The sequence below is a fragment of the Hippoglossus stenolepis genome, chromosome 23, assembly GCF_022539355.2.
Source record: "Hippoglossus stenolepis isolate QCI-W04-F060 chromosome 23, HSTE1.2, whole genome shotgun sequence".
In the NCBI taxonomy this organism is placed as follows: domain Eukaryota; kingdom Metazoa; phylum Chordata; class Actinopteri; order Pleuronectiformes; family Pleuronectidae; genus Hippoglossus; species Hippoglossus stenolepis.
Genome location: NC_061505.1, coordinates 16,065,956 through 16,088,807, shown reverse-complemented (window position 1 = coordinate 16,088,807; position 22,852 = coordinate 16,065,956). Strand labels below are relative to the sequence as shown.

The window sequence follows — 22,852 nt, the reverse complement described above, 5'->3', positions numbered from 1 at the left end:
ATTCTCTGCATAACTATCAAACACAAGCAATGAGTTGTGAATGACATTGTTACGTGTTCCTTTTATTCTGAAACTCTTGTAATCCTCCATCTGTGATACTACCTCAGCTCCTGCATCAATTTTTTTTCGAAACATTCCACTTCTATTGCCAGTTGTTCCATTAACTCCTCCAGGACATCTGGATCACCAGGTTTATCCTCGGTCTCACTTGCAGAAAGTCATTTGTAGGAACGGATTTTCATTGTCTCTTTTTTTTTCATTTCTTTTCATTATTTTATTTGAAGGCATTTTGAAATAGGATTTCCCCTTTGTGTTTGTTTATTCACTTAGCACTGACAGATCCCAACTCACGATAAGGAAACTTCAGTGTACAAATTCTAATAAGCAAACCTCCAGATAACGAGTTCTCAGGCACCTTAATAGTTGCAACAAATAGCACTAGGAAAGGCGAAGATTTGTTTGACCAAGGCGTTTTGGCTAAAACCAGCTGTCACTAAAGGGAAGCTATTGCACCCATCACTTTAGAGAAGTTAATATGTTATATGTGTTCAGTAGTTTAGCGTGGCCCTTGAAGGATGTTATTAAAACTGTAACGGCCCTTGATAATAAAAAGGTTACTCATCTCTGCCATTCGGTAAGCATAGATTCGAGTTGTGCCGTACACTGGTATGGTACAACGGGACTCAATGATAACTGGTAACCTTGGTAAACCTTGGTGAAAAGAAAACTGGTCTCTGTTAAATATGACAAGATCTTCCAAAATCACACAACCACAAGATGTTCAACTTTTCCTCAGTTTTCTCTGGCTATTGAGGTACCAATTATGAAAATACATGTACAAGTACCACAAAGATGACGGAGAAAGTGACCTTCTTGAAGCAGTGAAATTCCATATTAGTTTCTACTATTGAATCAAATGTATGTCAATACCAATAGAAGCATTTTCCCTTACTCAACATGAAGGTACAAAAAAGACTAACAATCATAGTTATAGGTGTGTCACTACTGTGCAAATCCGTTTAAGTTGATCTGAAGAAAGAGGCTGCACGCTACGGATCTCCTAAAGATGTCATGGTTTCCATTCTCCTCCCAACCCCACAGGGTTACGGATACAAATTGTTTCCACTCAGCTGGAGCATAAGCAGTTGTTTACGGAGCTACAACAGCCACGGCATGGCCACTGGGCCAGCCAAGAGGAGCTATTTTACCCAAAAGTGGCTTGGGGGAGCAAGTGAGGTCAGCTCCTTGGGGGATGTAGAGGACCCTTTCCCCTCCCTCCCTTTGTCATCCTCTCCTCCCGTCCTCCCAATCCCATAAACAGATTTTTTTCCCTGGTCCTTGCCCTCCTCTGTTCCACTCCAGCAGGATGGGAAATACATCTGAGAAACTGTGGGAACACAGCCAGTCATCCTCTATCTTTTTTGTTTGTACTCCCTCCCTCCGCATTTCACGAACATGAATTATCTGCACTGGCTTTGACTCATGTGTCCCAGTCTCACAGTGTATCAGAGACACCGAGGAGTGGTGAATTACAGGGACTTAAATCAAATTGTGTTTTTTACCCATTTAAGGCGGTGGCGTGATAAGAGACTCCAGCTCCACAGCGCGGCTTTGTGTCTAATATTGAATCCCTTTGGCTGTCAGTTCTGACTATGTTTGGAAAGCCAAATGTATGAATGAGTTGTTATTTTCTTTATGTTTGAGTAAGCAATTTAGAGAGGATAAATAATGTCCCTCGGATAGGTCTTAGAAGGTTGTTTTAAATATTCTTGTATTAGCGCATAAGCTTAGTTAGGGATGTATGTAAATTAGAATCATTTATATGGATGGGACCAACTCTAATGGCATCTGAAACCTTTGTTTCTGTTCACCAGGTTGTCCTATTATCCAGTGTGCCCCTTATCATCTCCGCTACGCGCACAAATTCATATATCAAATAAGATCTCGTCTCATAAACACCACACTTAGACTTTAATAGTTAGTAAATGTGTTAAGGCGTCTGTAAATTTGTCATTTGACTTGTTTTGCAGTGCAGAATCAGGTTTGACTGATGTTGCATTGAAGTGATTGAAACACATTTGTCCTTCAACCAATCAGTAAAAACATCCACACTTCATTTAATTGATCAATATTACCAACCTTCCTGTTGACTGTAAACACTATAAGTCCACTGGTTTGGCATATTTTCCCAGGCTCCTATAGCTTCCTCACACAAATACAGCAATTTCATAGACAGAATGTTCATAAAACAATTGAAATATGATAATAATGATAATATATGTTATTTGTATATATCGCTTTTCAAGTAACTCAAAGACACTACATGCTGCTATAGGTCTAGAAGGTCTGTAGACTCATAGAGCTTCTATATCCTCCTCTAGCCCTTCAGCACATTCATTTCTCATCAATACATGTTACTGACTTGACTTCCCCCCCCCTGGAGTCCTTGTGCTTTATCGTTGCAGATCCAGGTTTGCTGCTGTGGCCACGATGGTGGCAGCTGCCCCTTAATTATGATTACAACTAGATTGCTTAGATATACAATACGCCTGCCCACACATACTACTATTACTGTCATTACCCCCCAATCCCCCACCCTGCCTTCATTTCAGTTAAACATTTTCTTTTGTATAAATACTTTAAACGTTGGTATACCTCGGATTTTAGGACTCACCTAGCTAGGCGCTATAGCAAATGAATGACTGAATGATAAACAAAAACAGAAAGACAGATGGAGATTTCTGGATATATTTAAAGGCTCAGTGTGTGGAATTTAGACCATAAAAAAACATGGCGGCCTCCGTAGAGTGGACCCGCTCCCGAAATTCACCTAAATCTTACCTTGAACCTTTAATTCAAAGGAACAATGTACATTAATTAACACGCATACTTGAGTTTAACATGTAAATGTGCCAGATTTATTCATGAATGGCACAAAAGTACAGTGAGGCATTATAAAGACACAGGCATATCAAGCAAAAGCAAATTAGATGTAAGAATATATCTCCTCCTGTGCGAGCAGGGTTAAGCATTCAGTAGTAAAGACATATATGGTACTGAATGCTTTCAAATCAATCTTTTCCTGACTCACTCATTAACCCAGTACCACCGCCTTCCCCCCCCACCCCGGACCCTGCTCTGCCTGACCCGTCTCCTTGCGGTCTAACCCCCGACTTCCTGTTGTATTTTAGGGGAAAGCTCAGTCGGAGCGTGAGAATGTTTTCAGTGCAGGCTGTCGTGACCCAGTGGTATTTGAAGCAACATACACACATCAAGTATTTCAGTTTCAAAGCTCACCCTGAGGCAACGACACAAGGCCTGGGATTCGTCAGGGATCATTAGGATTCTTTCCCTTTTATCACATATGATAAAAATCTGATTGAGTCTGTCTGTTCTGACAAAGGAGATGATGTAAGACGAACTGATTTATTGTACTCCATATATGGTAGTGTTTTTCAAGTGGGATTTTGAGTTTGGTAAATAGTATAATGTGGTAGTAGTAGTACACGCAATGGTATAAAAGTACCAAATACCATACTGCAGCATGAGGGCATAAACACACGAACCAGCTTGATCAAGGCGTCACTGAGAGTATAATTAATAGCAGCCACTATCATTATAGATTTTCTACAGCTCCACAGCTGTCAGTCAATGTTGTTGAACAATGCCCCCCCCCCCAGAAACAAAAAAATCCAAAAGCAAGTTGTTATGAGTTTAGGAGGTGGGGTGAAAAAACAGACCCCATTTTAAAGCGGGACTTAATAACTCAACCTCCCTTGGGTTTTTGCATGATAAACATCTCCCGGAGTTCTCCCACGGTCAAGCTGGCTCATGTCCAGGACTCCCGTACTACGGTCTCCACACTGCAACATGTAGCTTACCCCATCTTCTTTCAAAATAACAAGACGAGGCTTAACATAGAGATTCTCTATTCTTAACATAGAGGCTTCACACCAACAGCAACAGCGAACTGAACCACTCACAACATTGCCTTTTTCTGTCCCGTGCTCTGAGAGCATTATGAGTGTTTTAGTGCTTCCAATAAAACTTAAGGCATCTGGATTCTAAATTATTTCCGGTACTTAGTTCACAGATCAAATATTCAACAACATTAGTTCTAGTTTATCTAGTCACGGCAGGAATGGCCATTCTGCTGCTGTGGGCGAGGGAAAGCAGGAATGTGGCAGACAGCGTGCATGTGGACAGTGTGCTGTGGAGATCGTAGATAGTCAAAAGACACTAATGTTTAGCCCAAAGTAATGAAGCAAATACAAGGGCAGGATCATCACATAACTATCAGAGAGGACTCACAACCGACAGATCTGTTCTGTTTCGAGCATATGTTCACTGTTCAGAGCAAGCAAAGACTAAAACAGAAAAAAAATCTAAATTATAGTAAAGGCAACGGTAAAGTTCTCTAATATGAAAGATGTAGCTTGGGAAGAACATGCAGATCTGAGTTAAGGAGAGGGTACCTCAGAGGTAACCTCTCAAATTGCTGTGCTTATTCTTTAGTGGAATGCAAGACGTCTGATTGAAAATGGACAAGAGTTTAAAGGCTATATCAACACTTTAAAAACTAAACCAGATGCCATATGTACACAGGAAACATGGCTCAAACCAGCTTTGGAGTTTATTATAAAGGGATATACCAGGACACACAAGGAGAGGACCAGTGGAAGTGGTAGAGGGTGTGCAATATTTATCAAACAAGGAGTAAAGTACAGACACTTAGCTACAGTACCAGAATTAGAAGTAATAGCTACTGACGTATGGACCAAAGAAGGAAGTATGAAAATATTAAATTTCTATTACCCATGCAAACAGTTAGAAGAAGACAAACTAAAATCAATGGATTTCCCTTTGGTATCACCATCTTTGGCTGGACTAAGTAGTTGGAGGGTATTGAAAAGAGGGACAGTTCGCATATATATATATATATATATCTCAAACAACTTGTGTAACCTTGAATATGTCTACTACATCCAATTAAACGTGTATGTCAGTGCAACTAACCCGTTCCATTTGACCTTGTGTAAAAACTTTAAACGGTTTGAGGCGATGGGTTACATGTGATTTTCTTGACAAGTCAACCAATTTGGGTTGAGAGTGTGGGAAAGTGGGAAAGCTGAGGCAGAGTGTTATGCTTGGGCAATAAGTAAAAATGGCAGAGGAAATTGGAGTACCTAAGAAAAGATATAGTGCCTCGTCCAGTAACTCCCACACGGCTATTTCGCCCTGTGTCCGTAGATTTTTATCGTCAAGAAATAATACCAAGATGAAGGAAGAGGAAGTTAGCCAGGTTTGGTTGAAGAAAGACTAAGACCTACACATAAAACGTTTATTCCAATTCATGAAAAAAAAACTGGACGATGGAAATACAGGTTTTGTTTTGGTCATCCCAGATTTAAATATAATTGTAATGGAAAAAAAACACCAGACCACTCACGTATAGTTGAGATGTTAGCCAATTTCCTGGAATATGCACAGAATCATTATCAGCGATGGGATTACTTGAATTCATGCCATCCTTAAACACATGAGACGTAGATATCTGAGATAAATGGAACACTATTGAGACTGTATCATACGAAAACAGAGGTCAGGTTTATGGGAATCCCAGCTCACAGGGCCATTGAGGGGAATGAAAGCAGACTTGCTGGCTAAACAAGCTTCATAACAAAACATAACTATAGATGGAGCATTTGGTGGAGCTGAAGATGAAGCAGTAATAAAAAAGGCACACCACAAAAGGCTTGGCAAACGCATTGGAATGAGGGAAACAAAGGCCGTCGTCTATATAAAATAAAAAAAACAAAAAGGGGGAGGAATGACAGCATCAGGAAAGAAAACACCCAAACACTCAAATTACGATTGCGGTTAGGACACACAGGCTTAAACAAAACAATGCACTTAATAGGAGAACAAACAACGGGGCTGTGTGAATGTGGGGAAGAAGAATCTGTCTTGTCAAACTAAGAGAGAAAAGAACTGTAGAGAATGCAGGGTTGGGAGTTCGGAATCCTGGGAAATTGTTCATGATTGGGCAAGTAAGATATTTGTTTGTTTTTTTTTTTTGCTTTTCTAACCCGCACTTAGCTCACATAACATATTATGTAGAAAGTAAAGGATATATCTAACTACCAGAGGGGCTTCAGAAAAGGTAGAAAAACAATAGATCCAACTGTATGTTTGGAACATGGAATTGGGAAGACGCAAATAAACAAAGAAAGTGTTGTGGCCTCTTCTTTGATTATTAATAAGACTAAGCAAGCTAGGTATGAAGGGTCAAATTTAGAGTTAATTAATAATTTTAGCAAAAGGCAAAAGCTATTGAGGGAAAGTTTATGATTGAAAAGGGCACACCTCAAGGCAGTATAGTAAGTCCTTTATGTTTCTCCATGACGACAAAACGATGTGTTCATGGAAATGAAAATGGGATGGGATTCTCACTGTTTGCAGATGATGCAACGATTTGGAAGAGGGGAAGAAATGTGGAACTCATAAAGACTCTGCAGAAAGCCATTATGAAGGTAGAGGAGTAGTCAAATTAATGGGGTTTTAAATAGTCAGTGGATAAGACAAGGAAACAAATTGGTAATGAAGTCAAACTAAAACTATATAATCAAGAACTGGGGAGAGTATTACCACAAGCTTTGGATGGACAGTAGCACAAAGAGCAACAAAACTAAACATAGTAGAATTAAACTTCAGTCCAACAGTACCGTTACCAGCAATTGCACCGTGGATACTACCTGAGGCTAATTTAAATTTCACACTATTAAAAAAGAAAAACAAGGATAGAGGGGCTATCTTCAATTTGTGTACAATACAGGCACATATTGACAGTTACTACAGTTATATGCAGGTTCATACAGATGCATCAAATACTTTATTCAATAAGGTGGGAGTAGCAATTATAATTCCAGAATTTCATATTAAAATAGGGAATAAAGATCAGTGAGGTGCTATACAGGAGAAATGATTGCAATAATGTTAGCCCTACAGTAGATAAAGGACACACGGCCATTAAGATCAATTATGAAATACCACAAACCTTATGGGATGAATGGGAGGGAGACAGGAAAGGACGATGGTTTTACCAAATTCAAAGGAAAGTGGGAGAAATGAGACTGGCAGGAAGAAACATGAGAGAAGAAACAATAATATCAAGACTCAGATTTGGACACACAGGACTAAACAGTACTTTGCAAAAAAAAAAAAGGAAAACATGATACAGGAAAATGTGATTGTTGTGGGCAAGAGGAAACAGTTCATCGTGTCATAGTGCACTGTCCGAAATATGAGCAAGAAGGAATGCAACTATTTGTAAACCTTGGCAAGATTAAAATAAACTTTGATTTAAGAGCTATCCTACAAACAACTCAAAAAGCAAATGTTATCGAATACTATTTGACTATCTTAGAAAAACAAATGTAATGTGAGAGAATATATGTTTGTTTTAGTTTTTTTACTCAATAGAAGAGATATTTGCTCTTTTGCTAATTTTCAGTTAATGCTTTGTCTACTTATATATATTGTTGTTTTATGTCCTATGCAACAACCACACCAAGTCAATTTCCTGTATGTGAAAATAGACTTGGCCAATAAAAAGATTTCTGATTACTGATTCTGAATATAATTATAAGACATCCTGATCCACACTCCATACCAGCTGGTGGCGGTAATGCGCCAAATCATTGTTTGCCAACCGCCAATAAAACCCCAAGAAGAAGAAAAGGAAGAAGTAACCCGCCCTCCACTGGGGTAGGTGGCGGTACTGCACATTACGGCTAGACGCCACCCGGCATCAAACAAGAAGAAGAAGATCGCACCGGAAGTAGCTTTGTTTATCCGGAAAACGTGTGTTCTAACGTCAGTGATACGGTTTAAATTTCTGCGCAAAAATCCCCGAGTTAGAGACTTGAGAGGCACAGCGATCAAACCGACCAGAGCTCGGTGATCATCTGTCTGTTCGGCTGTTGTCGACCCAGCTTGGTGTGAATCGGCGACGCGAGCCGAGATGAAGCCGCCTGCTCGTACTCGAATTAAACCAGGTCGCATCCGGACACCCGACGGGTCACCGCCGGGCGCGGGTGCAGTGTCCCAGAGCTGGAAGCGGTCGGAGCGGAAGAATCTGCTGAAGGCCCTGCAAACGCTCAGCGAGGCGACTGGGGGCCGAGGAGACCTCGACTACGCCGCCCTGAGGAAACAGGTGCCCGCTCGGTCCATCGCTGAGGTGCGTGCGACGTTCTACCCATTCCACCGATATTACTGTCAAAGTGCCACTTCCCTCTCTTGAGGTTTAATATTTATTGACTGTGTTGTTATTATTTGTTTGACAAACAAACCAGGAATTCGTCCACGTGTTTTGCTCTGTCAAACGAACCGTGGTTGAATTGGACAACTAATGTTTACCGTTATTGCCTAGACTCTAGGCAATAACGGTAAACATAGGCCCTAGAGGGTGAAAGTGGCTGTCACTGCTACACGTTCATCACCACACACTTATCAACACTGTGCACTGGCTGATCCTTCAGGGTAGAAAGTACACACTTGATATAGGCTGCTTGTCCTCAGACTAATATCTTTTCTGCCATCGAGAGTTCATGTTGCGTTTTAAACAAAGTCTAGAGGACTAATGCTGAAGTTTACTGTCCGTGAATGCACTTACAATAAATCAGAGAGCCAAATGAGAGACATCACGAGACACTTAAAGGTCGAGTGTGTACGATTTAGGTGAAAGGGATCAATTGAAAATGTATATAAAATAATTCTAGTGATGTTTTCATGAGTGTGTTTCATCTAAATTATATAAATTGTTGTTTTATTTACCCTAGAATGGGCCCTTTTATATTGAAATACTTTATATTTACATCGGGGGGTTCCTCTCTATGGAGGCCGCCATGTTTCTTGTAGTAGCCCAGACTGGACAAAGTAAACATCCTTTGAGTGTTTATGAAAACCGAAGGTTAACACAGGTTCTTCAATGTTTGGAAGGGGAGGATGAGGTGAGAGTTATTCAGCTGCAACATGCAACTTAACCACTTTATGTCACTAAATTCTACACACTGCAACTTCAAACTAAATAATTCGGTGCATCACTGAAGTTGTAAGCTGTCCATTGTTAATTGTCAGCTCATTGAATATGTGCAGTAGAGTTACTGCCGTCATACCTCTGGGCCCAGGAGATCGAGCGTTCTGCCTTCCTGGTATTAATACTACTATTGATGCTAATACTGAGAATACATTTCAGTATAATCTATCTACTACTTCCATTGTCTGTCCGTCTGTCTGTGGAACTCGGACCATTCATCTTATCGGCTTCATGCTCTGTTCACACTCTGTACTCACCTGTGTATTCTTACTAGCCCTGGGAAGTGCAGTGACCAATTTGGTGTGTTTAAGATACAGGATACACTTAATAACAATAAAATGTTAACTTAAATTTTAAATAATAAACTTAAATAAGTGACCTTTAGCAGTGGGGTTGAGGCAGTGTTCTCTCAGTCTGCGGGCCGAGTTGAACATGTCTTCTTCTACGTCCTATAAAGGAGAACTTCCCTTCGGCTGAATGGGACGTCACATTTGTTCAGTCTGTGAATGCATGAATGAATTTGAGGAAACAAATTAATTAATTGATTAATGAAAACACACAAAATGACTTGAACTAAATGAAGTAATGACAAATATTCAATAAAATTAATGATAAAAAGATACCACTGCCCATGAAACTATTTCAGAGAAACTATGAGACTTAAAAAGTGAATGACTTTCATTACCACTGTGTGATTAATTAGTCACACTTATAATGTAAAAAAGTAATAACTACTGAGCAGCCCAAATACTTTGAATAAAAAATATTTAAAACTAACGTAGTGAACGTAGCTAACAAAATATATGTTACATAAAGGCACATAAATATATACACAAAAATAAACACACACACACATCAAATTTGCCACTCTAGCTACAAAATATCCACTTGGTTATTTCAAGCAGTATACTTAAAACACTCTCACAAATATAGACCACAAATTTATTTTTCATAGAATTTATCTGATTGTTAATACTTAAGGTAATTTGTTTACATCAATATTTTTAGAGTCTTAATACTCATCTCAGTTTTTCTTGTGGACGTCAGAACGTTGTTACCCACAAATTGTGTATCGCTTCTGCAATCCGTCTTTTAAATGGTACATAGATTCTTAAACGCTTGCCTCATTTGTAGCTGATCTTTGTATTCACCTTTTCAAGCTTTTTAGTGTCATTAACTTTGTTATTTACTCGATATTTATTCTTGTATATTCTTATACCTCACGTAGTCTCCTTGTATCTTGTACCTGTCTGTACGAGCTGCTCCAAATGAATTGCCCAGAGGGATTAATGAAAGTGTTTGAATTGAATTACCTTTGTCTGTGTATCTGGCCCTCACAGAATCTGTTGCATGTGAGAGCAATCTTTGTGAGCATGCATGTGCTATCCATTGCCATAGATTGAATACATTCTGTGGGAAATGCTGCTGAGAAAATGACACCCAGTTCTTGGATCAGTTTTGTGGAAATCCGTCCTGTGGTCTTTGCATAATCCTGCTAAATAACTAGATAAGATAAGGAGGTAACTATTAGAAGATAGATGTAGTCCTGAGTGCGCTTCTGTTTCAGCAATAGTTATAAAGCTGCAACTTATTGATATATATATATATATATAATATATCAATATGTGCAGAGGTTTTGACAAAATGTTATGATTCATAACTGTAATTGTGAAATTCAGTTATTGTAATATCTCTAGTGATTGTTAGAAAGTAGCTTTGAAAAATGAAGGTGTGTGTGGTGAGTTTCCTTGTCAGTACATAAATCTTCACGACTTTTTGTTTACATGAGCCTCAGTCCAAATTCCAGATGTATCTACTTTACAACTATGTAAATAAAGGTATTAAATGCAAAAATGAAACATTGTAGAGACAGTGAATGTCCTTCTACAGTAAAGAACTGCTTTGTAAGGAGCTTTGTAAACAGAGCTATGTAAGGTACAGTATATAGAGGTGTTGACGGATCCTTTTCTTCTTTAGATCCACTCTGTTGTAGAGGGTCTTAAGGACAAAGTGATCTCCTCTGCGAGCTTCTACCTGAAAAACAAAGAGATGGTCAGGAAGCCCATCGAGATGTGGACACACATGGCTCTGGCTATGACTGGGACCCTCAACGAACCCATTTGTAGTGCTTTCTCTCAGGTATGGCAAGATACACATATGACAGGTTAGATTATAACTGTTTTAGTTTCTGATTTAAGTTTTATTTTGACAATTTTCTTTTCCATGCTTTGAGAAATGAGCTACTGTTGGATAAGAGAATGTGATGAGAAACAGTTTTGTGGAATCGCTGGGGCCCCATTTCATTCATTCCACCTTCTCGCTCTCTGTGTGTTTTTTAAGATGCTGATAGTGTCATCCACGGAACCTCGCACTCTGAGGAACTGCGACCCTCCTCAGGACAACAGACTGTCCACAGTCGCAGGCAGACGTGTGGGTCGCTGCGTCCCTCAGAGACCAAGCAAAGGTATGTTCCCTCTGTCATTTCCAACTGGTATAATAGAGACTCCAGCCTGATCACGGCTCCACATAAATGGTCCATAAAATGGGTTTGTCTTTCTGCTTGTTTTACATATTCTATCCCCTGTTTCAGTATAACTTAAGTAAAGTCAGTAAACACCAACAGGTCGTTACACCCTAAATCTCAAATTGACAGTTTGACTGAGTAAAAGTTAGTTTTTTTTATAATCCTGCCTGAACAAATGCATGAGCTATTAATTGCTCTTTTTTTTTACTCAACAGGTGACTCTAAAGTCTAATACCTAGTCAACTAATGTCATTTTTGAGGCTGTATTTGTTGGTTGGTGCCGTTAAAGCAAGTAAAGGGATGCTAAAAGTGGCACTTGTTTTGACTAAATGAAACTGCTGAAGCCTCATAATAACAAAAGATCAAACTTGGAATTGCACTCGAGTGTGGGTTTTCTATATATATATATAGAAATATTGACAGTATATTTTTTCCCCATTCTTAAAAGTTAGAAGTCGGAGGCCTGTCCAAGAATATGTTCTGGCTGAGGCTGTACCTTCCTCCATGTTACTGTGATATAATTACATCCTGTGTAAAATGTTGCCCCCTCAGGTAAGCGCCCTGGCACCAAAACAGCCCATCCTTTTGTGGTATTGAAGACGCCAGCACCAACCATAGGTCCGGCCCGGAGACTCCCAGTATTATCCAATGTGGTTCGATTGCCAAATAACAGAATCCCTCCACCCCAGCAACAGCCTTCAAACGCAGCCGGAACCCGACCTGCTGCCACCGGCTCCTCTCCAGCTGCTGTCCCCTCCCACCCCCCAGGTAGAGCAGAGGTACTCGTGCCTCCTACAACTCCACAGCTTGTGTCACCGGCTGCGATCCCAGTCACAGCCTGTTCCAATACTACTTCAGAGGTGAAGACTGTGAATGTTGGCGGCATTGTAAAGCAGCCTACACAGCAGCTATCAGAGCGGCAACCCTCCACCGTCTCTACTTTAAAGTCCACTTCTTCCAGTCCTGACATGCCCCTCGCTTCGTCTGCCACCAGTCTCACCCCATTCCCCTGTACTGCTCCATCCTCTGTGAAGTCTTCCATTTCAGCCACCTCCAACCACCCAGTGGCCCCGCTCTCCACACCTGCTGCTGCATTTCCTTCCAGGGTTGGCTGCACCAGCAGATCTGCCACCAAAACCACTATCAGGACCTTCGCTGTCAACTGTGATGTGGACTTTGAGAGGATCTATCACTACATGAGCGCCATGCACGAGCCGGACGACAAGCGCCCCCTCACCCCCATGGGTGAGTTGGAGATCATTGTTTAGTATGTTTCAATGTTCGCAGCATGGCACAAGTTTAAACAACGGCCACATTAAACAAGCAACATCCAATCTGTGAGTTCACCACATAGACTGTAAATAAAGCTGGAAAACGGGCCTCCACTTCCTCCCACTTCTTTAGAAATTAATGCAAAGTATCCCGGAGACAAATACAGTCATCTTGCGGTGATGATGTTTTTTGGAGCCAGAGTAAATCGATCCCCGTTATCGAGGTCCCGCCGATACACACGCTCGACCAATAGGGAGTCAGTCTCAGCTGTCAATCATGATGTTCCATCTAGTTTTCATGCCTCCGCGCCGGCGATAACCAGTGGCTTGAGGCATTATGTTTTTGGATTTTCTGTATGAATGTTCATCTGTCCCATTTTTGTGAATGCAACATCTCTGGAACACCTTGTGGGAATTTCTTTCAACTTGGTAGAAACTAGAATTATCGTACTGCGGTTGTATGCCTCCGCCAACCAATGCAGATTCCATTTACATACATTTTCTTTCCAGATTCATATAAGGTCACTGTGACCTTTTACTTTTGACCACTGAAAGTTAATCAGTTTATCTTTGAATATTGAAATTTGAAAGCATTCTCTTGAGGTGTTCCTGAGATCTGAGATTCACCAGGCAAAACGTGTGTTTGGGTAAGGTCACAGTGACCATGGCCATTGATTTTTTAATCAGGTCGTTCATGAGTGCGCAGACACCCACACACTGACTCCGCTTCTCTTTCTCTCACTCTCACTCTCACTTTCACTCTCACTCTTTCTCTCACTCTCTCTCACTCACAGGCTCGGCTGACGTTTCTGACTCGCACACACACACACACACACACACAAACACACACACAAACACACACAAACAATGTGATCGGACACGTGTAAAGTCAGACTGGGTAAAAACAACAGAATTTCTAACAAATGTATGCAGAGCCTTCATCTTTCTTGCGTCCAAGTGAATGGTTTTACCAAATTTGAAGACTAGCAAATTAGATTTCAATGGTCAAAGGTAAAGGTCACGGTTACCTCATCTTATTGTGAATACAATATGTCTGGAACACCTGAAGGGAGTGAGACTGCACTGGTTGGTGGAGGTATACAACCACAGGGTGGTAATTCAAGTTATATAAAAATAAGCAGTTAAAACCGAAATTACTGGAAAACTGAGCACTTGGAAATACATAAATAAAACTACCTAAATTTGTATATACCATCCTTGAGAAAAAATGTATTATGATATGTATTTTGGTGGAAGTGGAGCTGTCATGTTGTTTGTTCGTTTATTTAAAAAAATGTATTTATATTAATAGATTGTTTGAATGAAAATATGACAAGCACAGGGCTAAATTATCAGACTGGCAAATGTATTTTTCTAAAACAACACTGATCTTAAGAAAGCCTCTACCATCCCAAGACATCACATGAATGTATTGTAAACTTGTAGTTTATTTTTTTTAAATATGTAAACTAATAAACATTTTTCGTATTAGACTAATTAATTGTTTCTAATCAATTTATAACCTTGTCCTTCTCCTCCAGAGAGTGCCATCATGTTGGACCTGTTGATGTCTCTTCCAGAGGAGCTTTCCCTGCTGCACTGCACCAAACTGCACAAACATCTGATCCAGGTACAACTTGTTACACAATAGTCAGTTGGATACTGACTTCCGTGAGAGTGAACAGATAAAAGATTCAGTTTAGTCTGCGTTTTGTCTTTGGAACAAGGTTTGGCCGTTAGCTCTGCTGCATCTGTGAGCAAAGAACTCCTGACCTCTGTTAAGACTAGTTAAGTTGCTCAGTCAATCACATCACCTGGTTTAAGTCAGAAGTTGTTGACCAAAAAGAATTTGAAAGGCAAATGGACACCAAAATAAATTCTGTTCGGATTGGATTGATCATAAAAATTAGTTTCATTGGCCTTCATCCACTAAATATGCGCAGAAATGTTCTTGCTCTCTGCAGAAAATAAGTGTGTGTGCGCAAAATTGCCACCGGATTCATGACACGTGCGCACAAGCCGATTTTATTCTTACCACCATGTGTATGTTTGTGAATCAGAATCATTCTAAATCGACAGGCGCGTGTCCGCTCTCTGTAATTAGCATACTGCCACGCCTCTATTTCTCCATATAAGGACATCTGTTTGTCATGAAGCCAGCGGTGTGCTGAACAGAGGAGTTGAAGAGAGAAAAGATTTCCACAACCAGAAATTTAAACAATTGTGTCGGAGGTGGAAGCCACAAAAGTAACACTTCTCTGTAGCGTGTCCTCCAGAGTGACCATGTTTAAAAAGAATTAAACCTGGGCTGCAATAACTGAGGCGCTGAATGCTGTGTCCTGCACAGAGCTGAGCACTAGAGCTGTGGACATGTCTCTTAGATGCGACGTGGACGTTATAACACCGCTGCTTCAGGATCAGGACAGACGCTCATTAAAGGTCCAGTCGTCCTGTGTCTCTGTTGGAGTCTGTTTCCTCCTCACTCCCCCTCTGACCTGCGCTCACTTTACACTTTAACAATAAACACCAGCACTGATCACAAGTTATTAGGACACATACAGGACTGATGTTTACTTTGTGTTGGTTTGAGTCGCTCTAGAGTTTATCAGACACAAGACGTAACGTGACGCTCACAGTCAGGACATCGGGGTTAAAGTGAGCGGAACGATCCGGAGTCATGATCCGACATCATCGATTAATAATAAATGCGTGTGTGTGTGTGTGCGTGTGCGTGTGCGTGTGTGTGTGAGAAGAGGCGAGCAGACACACACACTCCTGCACCTCCCACCTCCTGTCCCAGTTGTGCTGGTTTTTCTTGTGTGGAGCTGAGTGGTGATGAACAAAGGACTAAGCTACCAGTGCCTCCAGTTTATATTATCTAGGACAGCCGGGCCTTGATTTGTGCGTATGCATGGTCTGAGGAAGTTCTAAATTTGTTCGTACTCTGTGAATAAATTTAGGTAAAAACATATTGATGAATCCCAGATTTGTGTGTCAAACATGATGTTTGTGATTGAGGCCCATTGGGAGTAGTTTTTTACATTTCGCATTCATACTGACTGGCCTCTAGAGGTCAGGGCACCCTAACAGACTGTATTGTTACTGAGTGAAAATAAAGCATATCATGTTATGCAACCATTATACTTCCATAAGATGTTAGCAAATTTAGCTGAAAACCTCAGAACTTTAAGATTGTTTTACTTTCTTTATAAATTAGTTATTTTCTACTTGCAATTCTACTGCTGGTATTTTTAAGAGATGATTGAATAACTTTTAAAAGCAAGGAACAGAAGGTACTAATCAAAGCCTTCAATCTGTATCTGCAGGCTGTCATGAGATGAGCATTCAGTTTTCTAACACTCGTACCTGGTTCTAGCTAGTTTTTCAACAGCTGTGTAAAAGTGACACTGTAAGCACAACACGAAGAACGGTTGCAGAAAAGCATTGGGTAAAAATAACTTCACAAAAAACGGGGCTGTAAGTTTGGCTCACTTTTGAGTTGTAGCCACTGCTTTCTTTGTGATCTGCTCGTTAAAGGGATAGTTCACTGACATTTTTTTATTCACTCTATCTATTTAACACTTTAGTCTCACGGCTAAACAGTGTTTCAGCCAAAGTGACCTCTTCTTCAGACATAATAAACAGAAACAAAACACAACATGCCTCCATATTGCTCGTGTGGTGTCATCCAAGTGTTCGCAGGCCCCAACATTGATATTCGACTTTAAACTGCGTTATTTACAGTTTAAAAGTTAAAAAATGTTATGTTTCATTATAGAACTGTGGTGGGGAAAATTTGAACATGGTGAGCTACAACACCAGATAATTATTGTTAAACTCTGGGTCTGTGAGTTCACTCTTGAACTTAGAGCTGTCCAGTTGTTAATGAATCACCTGAGACTTAAATGCCAGGTGTGAACAGGTAACTGAAGCTTAATCGTCTTTAAATGACACAAAACCAAAATGTTAAGGTTTGTAAAAAAAAAAGCAGTGGAAGCAGAACCAAGACCTCACAGATTCTTACAAATTGAGTTAAAGAACACGAACCAGAACCCTGTGACAATACAATAGGACCCAGAACCAGACATGATTAGACTCAATATAATTTGAACTAAGCCTGGGGGGGGAACCTTTTGAAGACATGTCAATTCCTGTAAAATAATTGATTAGCACAAACACCCACCTTAATTATCAACTCAACTACAGCAATGAGTCTGTTCTAACACCACAGACAGGCCGGTTACCAGCCAAACGTGAACAAGTAGTGAGTAATATGACAAACCCTTAAGTCCAGGTTACAGTGTAGTATAGTAATTACTGAGATCTGTGTATGATCCTCTGCTAGTATCACTAGCTTGCAAGTTTCAGTATAGTCCAGCATTTGCTTATTTACAATTTGCTTATTTATATATATATATATTTACATTTATATTTGCATTAACCTTGAATGTCATCCTCCTGTTTCAGATGTACCAAAGTCTATCATCCCCTGCTAACTCCACGAATGGCAGAGAACTGTTTAAAGACCAACAGGATGGACTCTCTGCTCAGACAGGTGGTCGAGACATCCCAGCCTGTCAGCAGAACACTGCTCAGGCCGTCGACAGCAGTGGAGTCAAGGACAGTGAAGAGCCGGAGGTGGCTGAGAGCCAATCATCAGGAACCAACAACTCCTCTGTCCAACCAGGGAAGGACAATGAGATGGGATTCACGCCCCTCAATCCTTTTTTGGTGCCACTGCAACTTTTGATGCGTAGATAGGTTGCATTCAAAACGTATAAAACAAATGTGCAATGTTTTTTTAGGAGGAATTAGTCATGTTCTCATCTCACACAGTCTTGACCCACAAATGTGTAGGTTGTCAATTGCTGAAGGGCTGCGTTTTTAGCTTGTGTATTTTCTGAATACAAAAAAATAGAATTTGTGAAATGTGAAAGTTTGCTTTGAATTTCTCTTCAGATTCATCAACTTGTTTATTTATTCTTAAAACTGACTGTTGCTTCTTTAATTTAGATTTCAGACAGTTTTATTTAGTTTCTGTTCCATTGCTAATAATAAGCACAGACTGTTATTGCATTGCATATGTACTGATGCCAAAACCACAGCGTGCTGCTACCACCACGAGTCCGTCTCATCGTAACATGAATTTCTCGTTTTTAATAATACTCTCTAAATATTATTATATTTTACCATGATTATGTAATACTAACATATTTTGTTTTAGAATGTTTTTCATGGTATTATTAGATATTTATGTTTCCACAACAAATAAATGAAATGAAGTATTTATTGTGAATAACAAAGAATGAAATGTTTAGAATTTTTTTTATTTTATAAAAGATGTTTTCTTAAAGGACTTATCAAGAGTTCAGAATTTGTTTAACTACTGAAATTGACTTAAAATGTGAGAAAATAATATTGTCTCTGGTTGTGCTCTTGATGATGAGATGATGATGACAGCTGTCTGAATTCAGAGAATTATTAAGTATCAAATAAAATCTTACTTGTATAAAATATATGCTAAACACCAGTTAACCCCAGAGGTGTTGGGTGGGGTTGAGGCCAGGGCTCTGAAAGACAGTCAAGTTCTTTCCACAGAACTGAGAAAAACTTCTTGACTTAGCTGACCTGGTGCCCAGAGGCGTTGTTATATTGAAGCAAGAACTTGGGTAGCAATTTATTTTACAATTCCCTCAATTTCTTATATTTACCAGGAAGTTTTCAAGACAAAAATAATTTAAATTGGTTATTGGAAAAAGGTCAGTTTAATCCAATATTCACAACATTCCTGAGAAAAGTGTGCAGGCAGGCATATTGTTCAAGGATAGTTGTAATCATAATCCATGATCAGTTTCTACCACGTTCCACGGTGGACTCTGGGGAAGAAGTCAGGTCAGTCCCATGTATTGATGAGATGTTAATATGATTAAGAGGAGGAAAGAGAAGTTCCATGTGTAATACATCCCCTGATAATCTAGGCCTATATTAGCAGACCTGAGCCAGCCCTAACCATAACCTTTATCTAAAAGGAAGGTTTTAAACCGACTACAGAGGTTTGTCTGCTTCTCAAACTGAAACTTGGAGATGAGTCCACAGGAGAGGTTGATAGCTGAAGGCTCTGACTCCCACTCTACTATGGAGACTTTATAGGGATGACAAATAATCCCTATAACATTTGACATTGAATCAGAACTGAAGCTGCTGGCTAATGCTAAACGTAAATATCGAGTTCACGTCAGCAGCAACAACTCACGGCTTCTTTAATATGGAGTCAAATGTCAAACCCCCTAGTCGAGGTGGCTTTGATGACAATTGGGAAACTTTCTGGAGGAAACCTGGTTTTATGAGGTAAAACAACATTCATACCACTTTGAATGGAGCGACTCTCTGATCTAAATATATAACTGAATTTATTGAGCCCAAATGACAACCCAGAGTTGGGACTTGGAGGCCCAGCTGCATCCTACACACTTCTCTGTGCTCCTTTTAGATCAGTCACACACCCCAAACCCCATCAAGGCCCCAAAGGGACCCGATAGAGACCACCGCCTGAGTACATTTATAAATCAAAAATAAGTAGAGAAGGAATTTCATATAAAACCTGAGAAGAATTAAGACAAAAATACAATAAAACAAGATAATTAAATGTCTTTTAAAAATAAGATCACTGCCATCCAAGGCTTTCTGGAGTTGCAGCTATTCTTGACTTCAGTTTATCGATAAATCCCAAACCTAAACTAAACTATAACTTATTTGAAAGACATGTTCTGTGTTTATCACAGAATCCTGGAAATCACTACAGCCGATACCATTTGTTGAAGTCTGCAATGCTCCTGGGGCTTACTCTGAATATTGAACCAAATTCTCTGGGTTTCTATCAAGCCTCGTCCTTAAGACAGACAGTAATTATTGTTTGGTGATTTTAATATTCACGTGGACATTGGTAATTAGAGCCTGCTGTGTTTATTTCAATATTAGACTCAGTCGGTCTCAGTCAATGTGGACATCATCCCACTCATTGTTTTAACCACACCTTTGATCAATATTGAATATATTATCCATCCACACAATCCTAATCTATCGGACCATCATTTAATAACCTTTGACTTCCTATAACCTACTACGTGCCATTAATTAAAAACTCATTTTCTAGATCTGAAGCTTCTGTAGCTTAATCTAAAGAAACAATTCCATTGACATTAAACCAAGCCTCAATATAACAGATGAGTCCTTTGAAAACTTGTCTTACTCTATGAAGTGGTTATTCTTTCTACCCCATGTCCAAAGAAAAATGTCAGAATATTACTCAGAAATTCGAATTTTACCTTTGAGTGTTTGTATTCTGTTCCGGATAAACCAGTTGACAGTGTGTGTTCATCAATAACAGCTCAAGGCAGACAGAAGCAGCATGTTGTCTTTATTTCTGTTGCTATAGCTTCACCAAGTCAGCATTCATGATACAGAGACATACTGGGAAGCTTCAACACTTAGTACTGGAACAAACAACAATGAGGCAGAGGACTGAAACAAAGTCAGATAAACTGAAACATATCAGGAAACAATGGTTTATGGCACTCATTTTGAATTTACACTCTTAATAATAATATTGCTTTTAAAAACAGGTGAAAACTCCATCTGTCATTGTTGTTATAACATATTCTATGTTCACTGCATTTAAATATCAAATATATTCCTTTACTGATGTATTTACGTTATTGCTAACATTGCACATACCTAACATTAAAGATATATTACTTTGATAATAGCTTTGTTCAAAAGTACAAATTTCACAGAAAATAACAGTCCACGTTTGGCAGGATATACTAGGGACAGAGTCAGCGTCAGGACATGCACGAGGATTCCATAAGGGGGCCGGGGAAGGTAGGCGGGGCTTAAGCAGGGTCTTCCAAAAGATGAGAGATGCAGGAGGAGCTGTCACTCACGCCTCATACAGCCTGTCACACATGCATTCTTCACGGCTATTTTAGACATCAGGTGCAATCCATTATTCATATTTGAGTTCTTATTAAAGCTAGACTACAATACTCCGATCCATAAATAGGAGCTTGACATGCCAACAGATACAATTTGCTGAGTCCGCCACCAGCCAATCAGCACTGATTCAGTACCCTCCAGTGTTCAAATAAAAATAGCTTGACAGACAGGTACAGTAGTCATATTACACACACGCACACACACACACGCGCACACACACACACACAGCGTTAAATTAAGAGTGGTAGACATAGATTAGATGAATTATACACGACTACAAATGTATATGTATTTCACATTCAGCAAATGATAATGCTAATTTGCTACCGCAGTCCTCCGAGATGAGATCTCAGAAGGTAGAGCTGATCCTATAACCAGAATGTTGGCGGTTCGTTCCCAGTCTCCCCGACACCGCACGTCGAAGTGCCCTTGGGCAAGATACTGAACCCCCCCCCAGTGTGTGAGAGATGTGTGATAGAGATAGAGCTGCACATTGATGCACCGTATGAATGGTGAATGTGTGATTGGCAACAAAAAAAAAAAGCACCGTAAAGCACTTGGAGTGGTCACCAAGACAAGAAAGGCGCTATGTAACCATTAGACCATTTAACATTTAACACCACAGAAATGTATGAAGTGGATTATTGTGTTCTTACAAGGCTATAACTTATGTGTACAACGTATGGATTTAATGTGAACAATTAAAGTAAATCAGGTTATATATAAACTATATAACCGCACACGGATCAATTGCACCGTTATTATCTTGTGCAAAAATATCTTTTTGGAACCAGTTTCAGGACTTTGATGCTCCGTAGAAATCAAGGGCCCAGAAACGAAGACTTTCTGAATGTCAAGTTGAATGTTTTGTACCGCGTCTGGCATGTTCTTCATTCATTTTGCACAGCTTTCTATACACAACTGTATATGATTGTTAAATGAAAGCTGACACTGTCGAAACCAATGCGATAGAGATAAATAGCCTGTGTTTTTCGTTGTAAAGTAAAAAACCTTTAGGCCCTTCTGTGAGGTAAAACATATAAAAACCTCCAATCAGACCCAAAATGAAGCAGGGTGTAGTAAAGTTACATTTTTGTTCAATTAGAATTCTTTCTACATATACCGGTGCCACAGTGTAAGCTGCGACTCACTTACAGGTTTGTGTGGAAAAGTTATGCAATGTATTTCCCCGACTGTCCTTTCATCTTTCAATCCCGTCACAGCCACTCCCTCTGCCCCATCCATCTCCCCCCTCTCTCCCCTCCTTTTCGGTTTCTTTCTCCTCGCTTGGTCTCGATACCCTTTCCCCTTCTATTTTCCGTCCATCCATTGTGTCCTGTTAGCTGGCAGGCCAGAGGCTGAGCCAGCACTCTGTCACATTATCGTGCCGCTGAGTGAATTACTGCGTCTCCATTAGACGAACGAGAAAGCAGGAGTATGGAGCGAGATGGGAGAAGGGACAGGGACATTGCACGGGGGAGGATGCAACGGAGAGATAGATAGAGGAGTAAAGAAATGAGAGGGATAAAGAAACGTTTGATACTGGAATAAGGAATATATGGGAGGGGGTTAAAGAAGGGAAGGACATCTGACACAAGAGTGGGAGATGGGATGAAAGAAGGACAGTAGGAAAGACGGGAGGAGGGTGGGTGGAGGTTTATTAGTGATGAAGATGAAAAAGGACAGCCAAAGTGAAGAGGGACATTAAAGCGGTGGAGGAAGGAGAGGCAGAAACCAGGGCAAGGGGCCTAACGACAGGGTGGTGATAGAGCGAGAGCAGCGACTGCAGGAAGAGAAGAGGAGTGTGGTGGTAGTGGGTGGAAAGATAAAAGGGAAGAGAGGAAAGATGTAGGAAGGTTAATTCCCCTTTGTGAGATTTAAGGGGGGGAATTAACAGAATATGGAAGGAGACATTTCTAAGACTGAGGTCGTGCAATTAGATTTGAAAACCCCGAAAGTTTTGAT

At 40.1% G+C, this 22,852-nt stretch overlaps 1 protein-coding gene across 1 annotated transcript; it reads left to right on the top strand.

Annotated features, from left to right (window-relative positions):
- Positions 1 to 7,782: 7,782 nt before the first annotated feature.
- snapc2 (small nuclear RNA activating complex, polypeptide 2) lies at positions 7,783 to 18,238 on the top strand. The gene is made up of 6 exons (XM_035149717.2): positions 7,783 to 8,239; positions 11,075 to 11,236; positions 11,438 to 11,561; positions 12,174 to 12,866; positions 14,434 to 14,522; positions 17,360 to 18,238. The coding sequence occupies exons 1-6, from the start codon at positions 8,024 to 8,026 to the stop codon at positions 17,651 to 17,653; spliced, it is 1,578 nt and encodes a 525-aa protein (XP_035005608.2). The 5' UTR covers positions 7,783 to 8,023; the 3' UTR covers positions 17,654 to 18,238.
- Positions 18,239 to 22,852: the final 4,614 nt, after the last annotated feature.

Coding starts and splice junctions, on each gene's coding strand:
- snapc2 (XM_035149717.2), top strand. CDS start 8,024: ATGAAGCCGCCTGCTCGTACTCGAATTAAACCAGGTCGCATCCGGACA. Junction 11,237..11,437: donor TTTGTAGTGCTTTCTCTCAG/GTATGGCAAGAT, acceptor GTGTTTTTTAAG/ATGCTGATAGTGTCATCCAC. Junction 14,523..17,359: donor TGCACAAACATCTGATCCAG/GTACAACTTGTT, acceptor CTCCTGTTTCAG/ATGTACCAAAGTCTATCATC.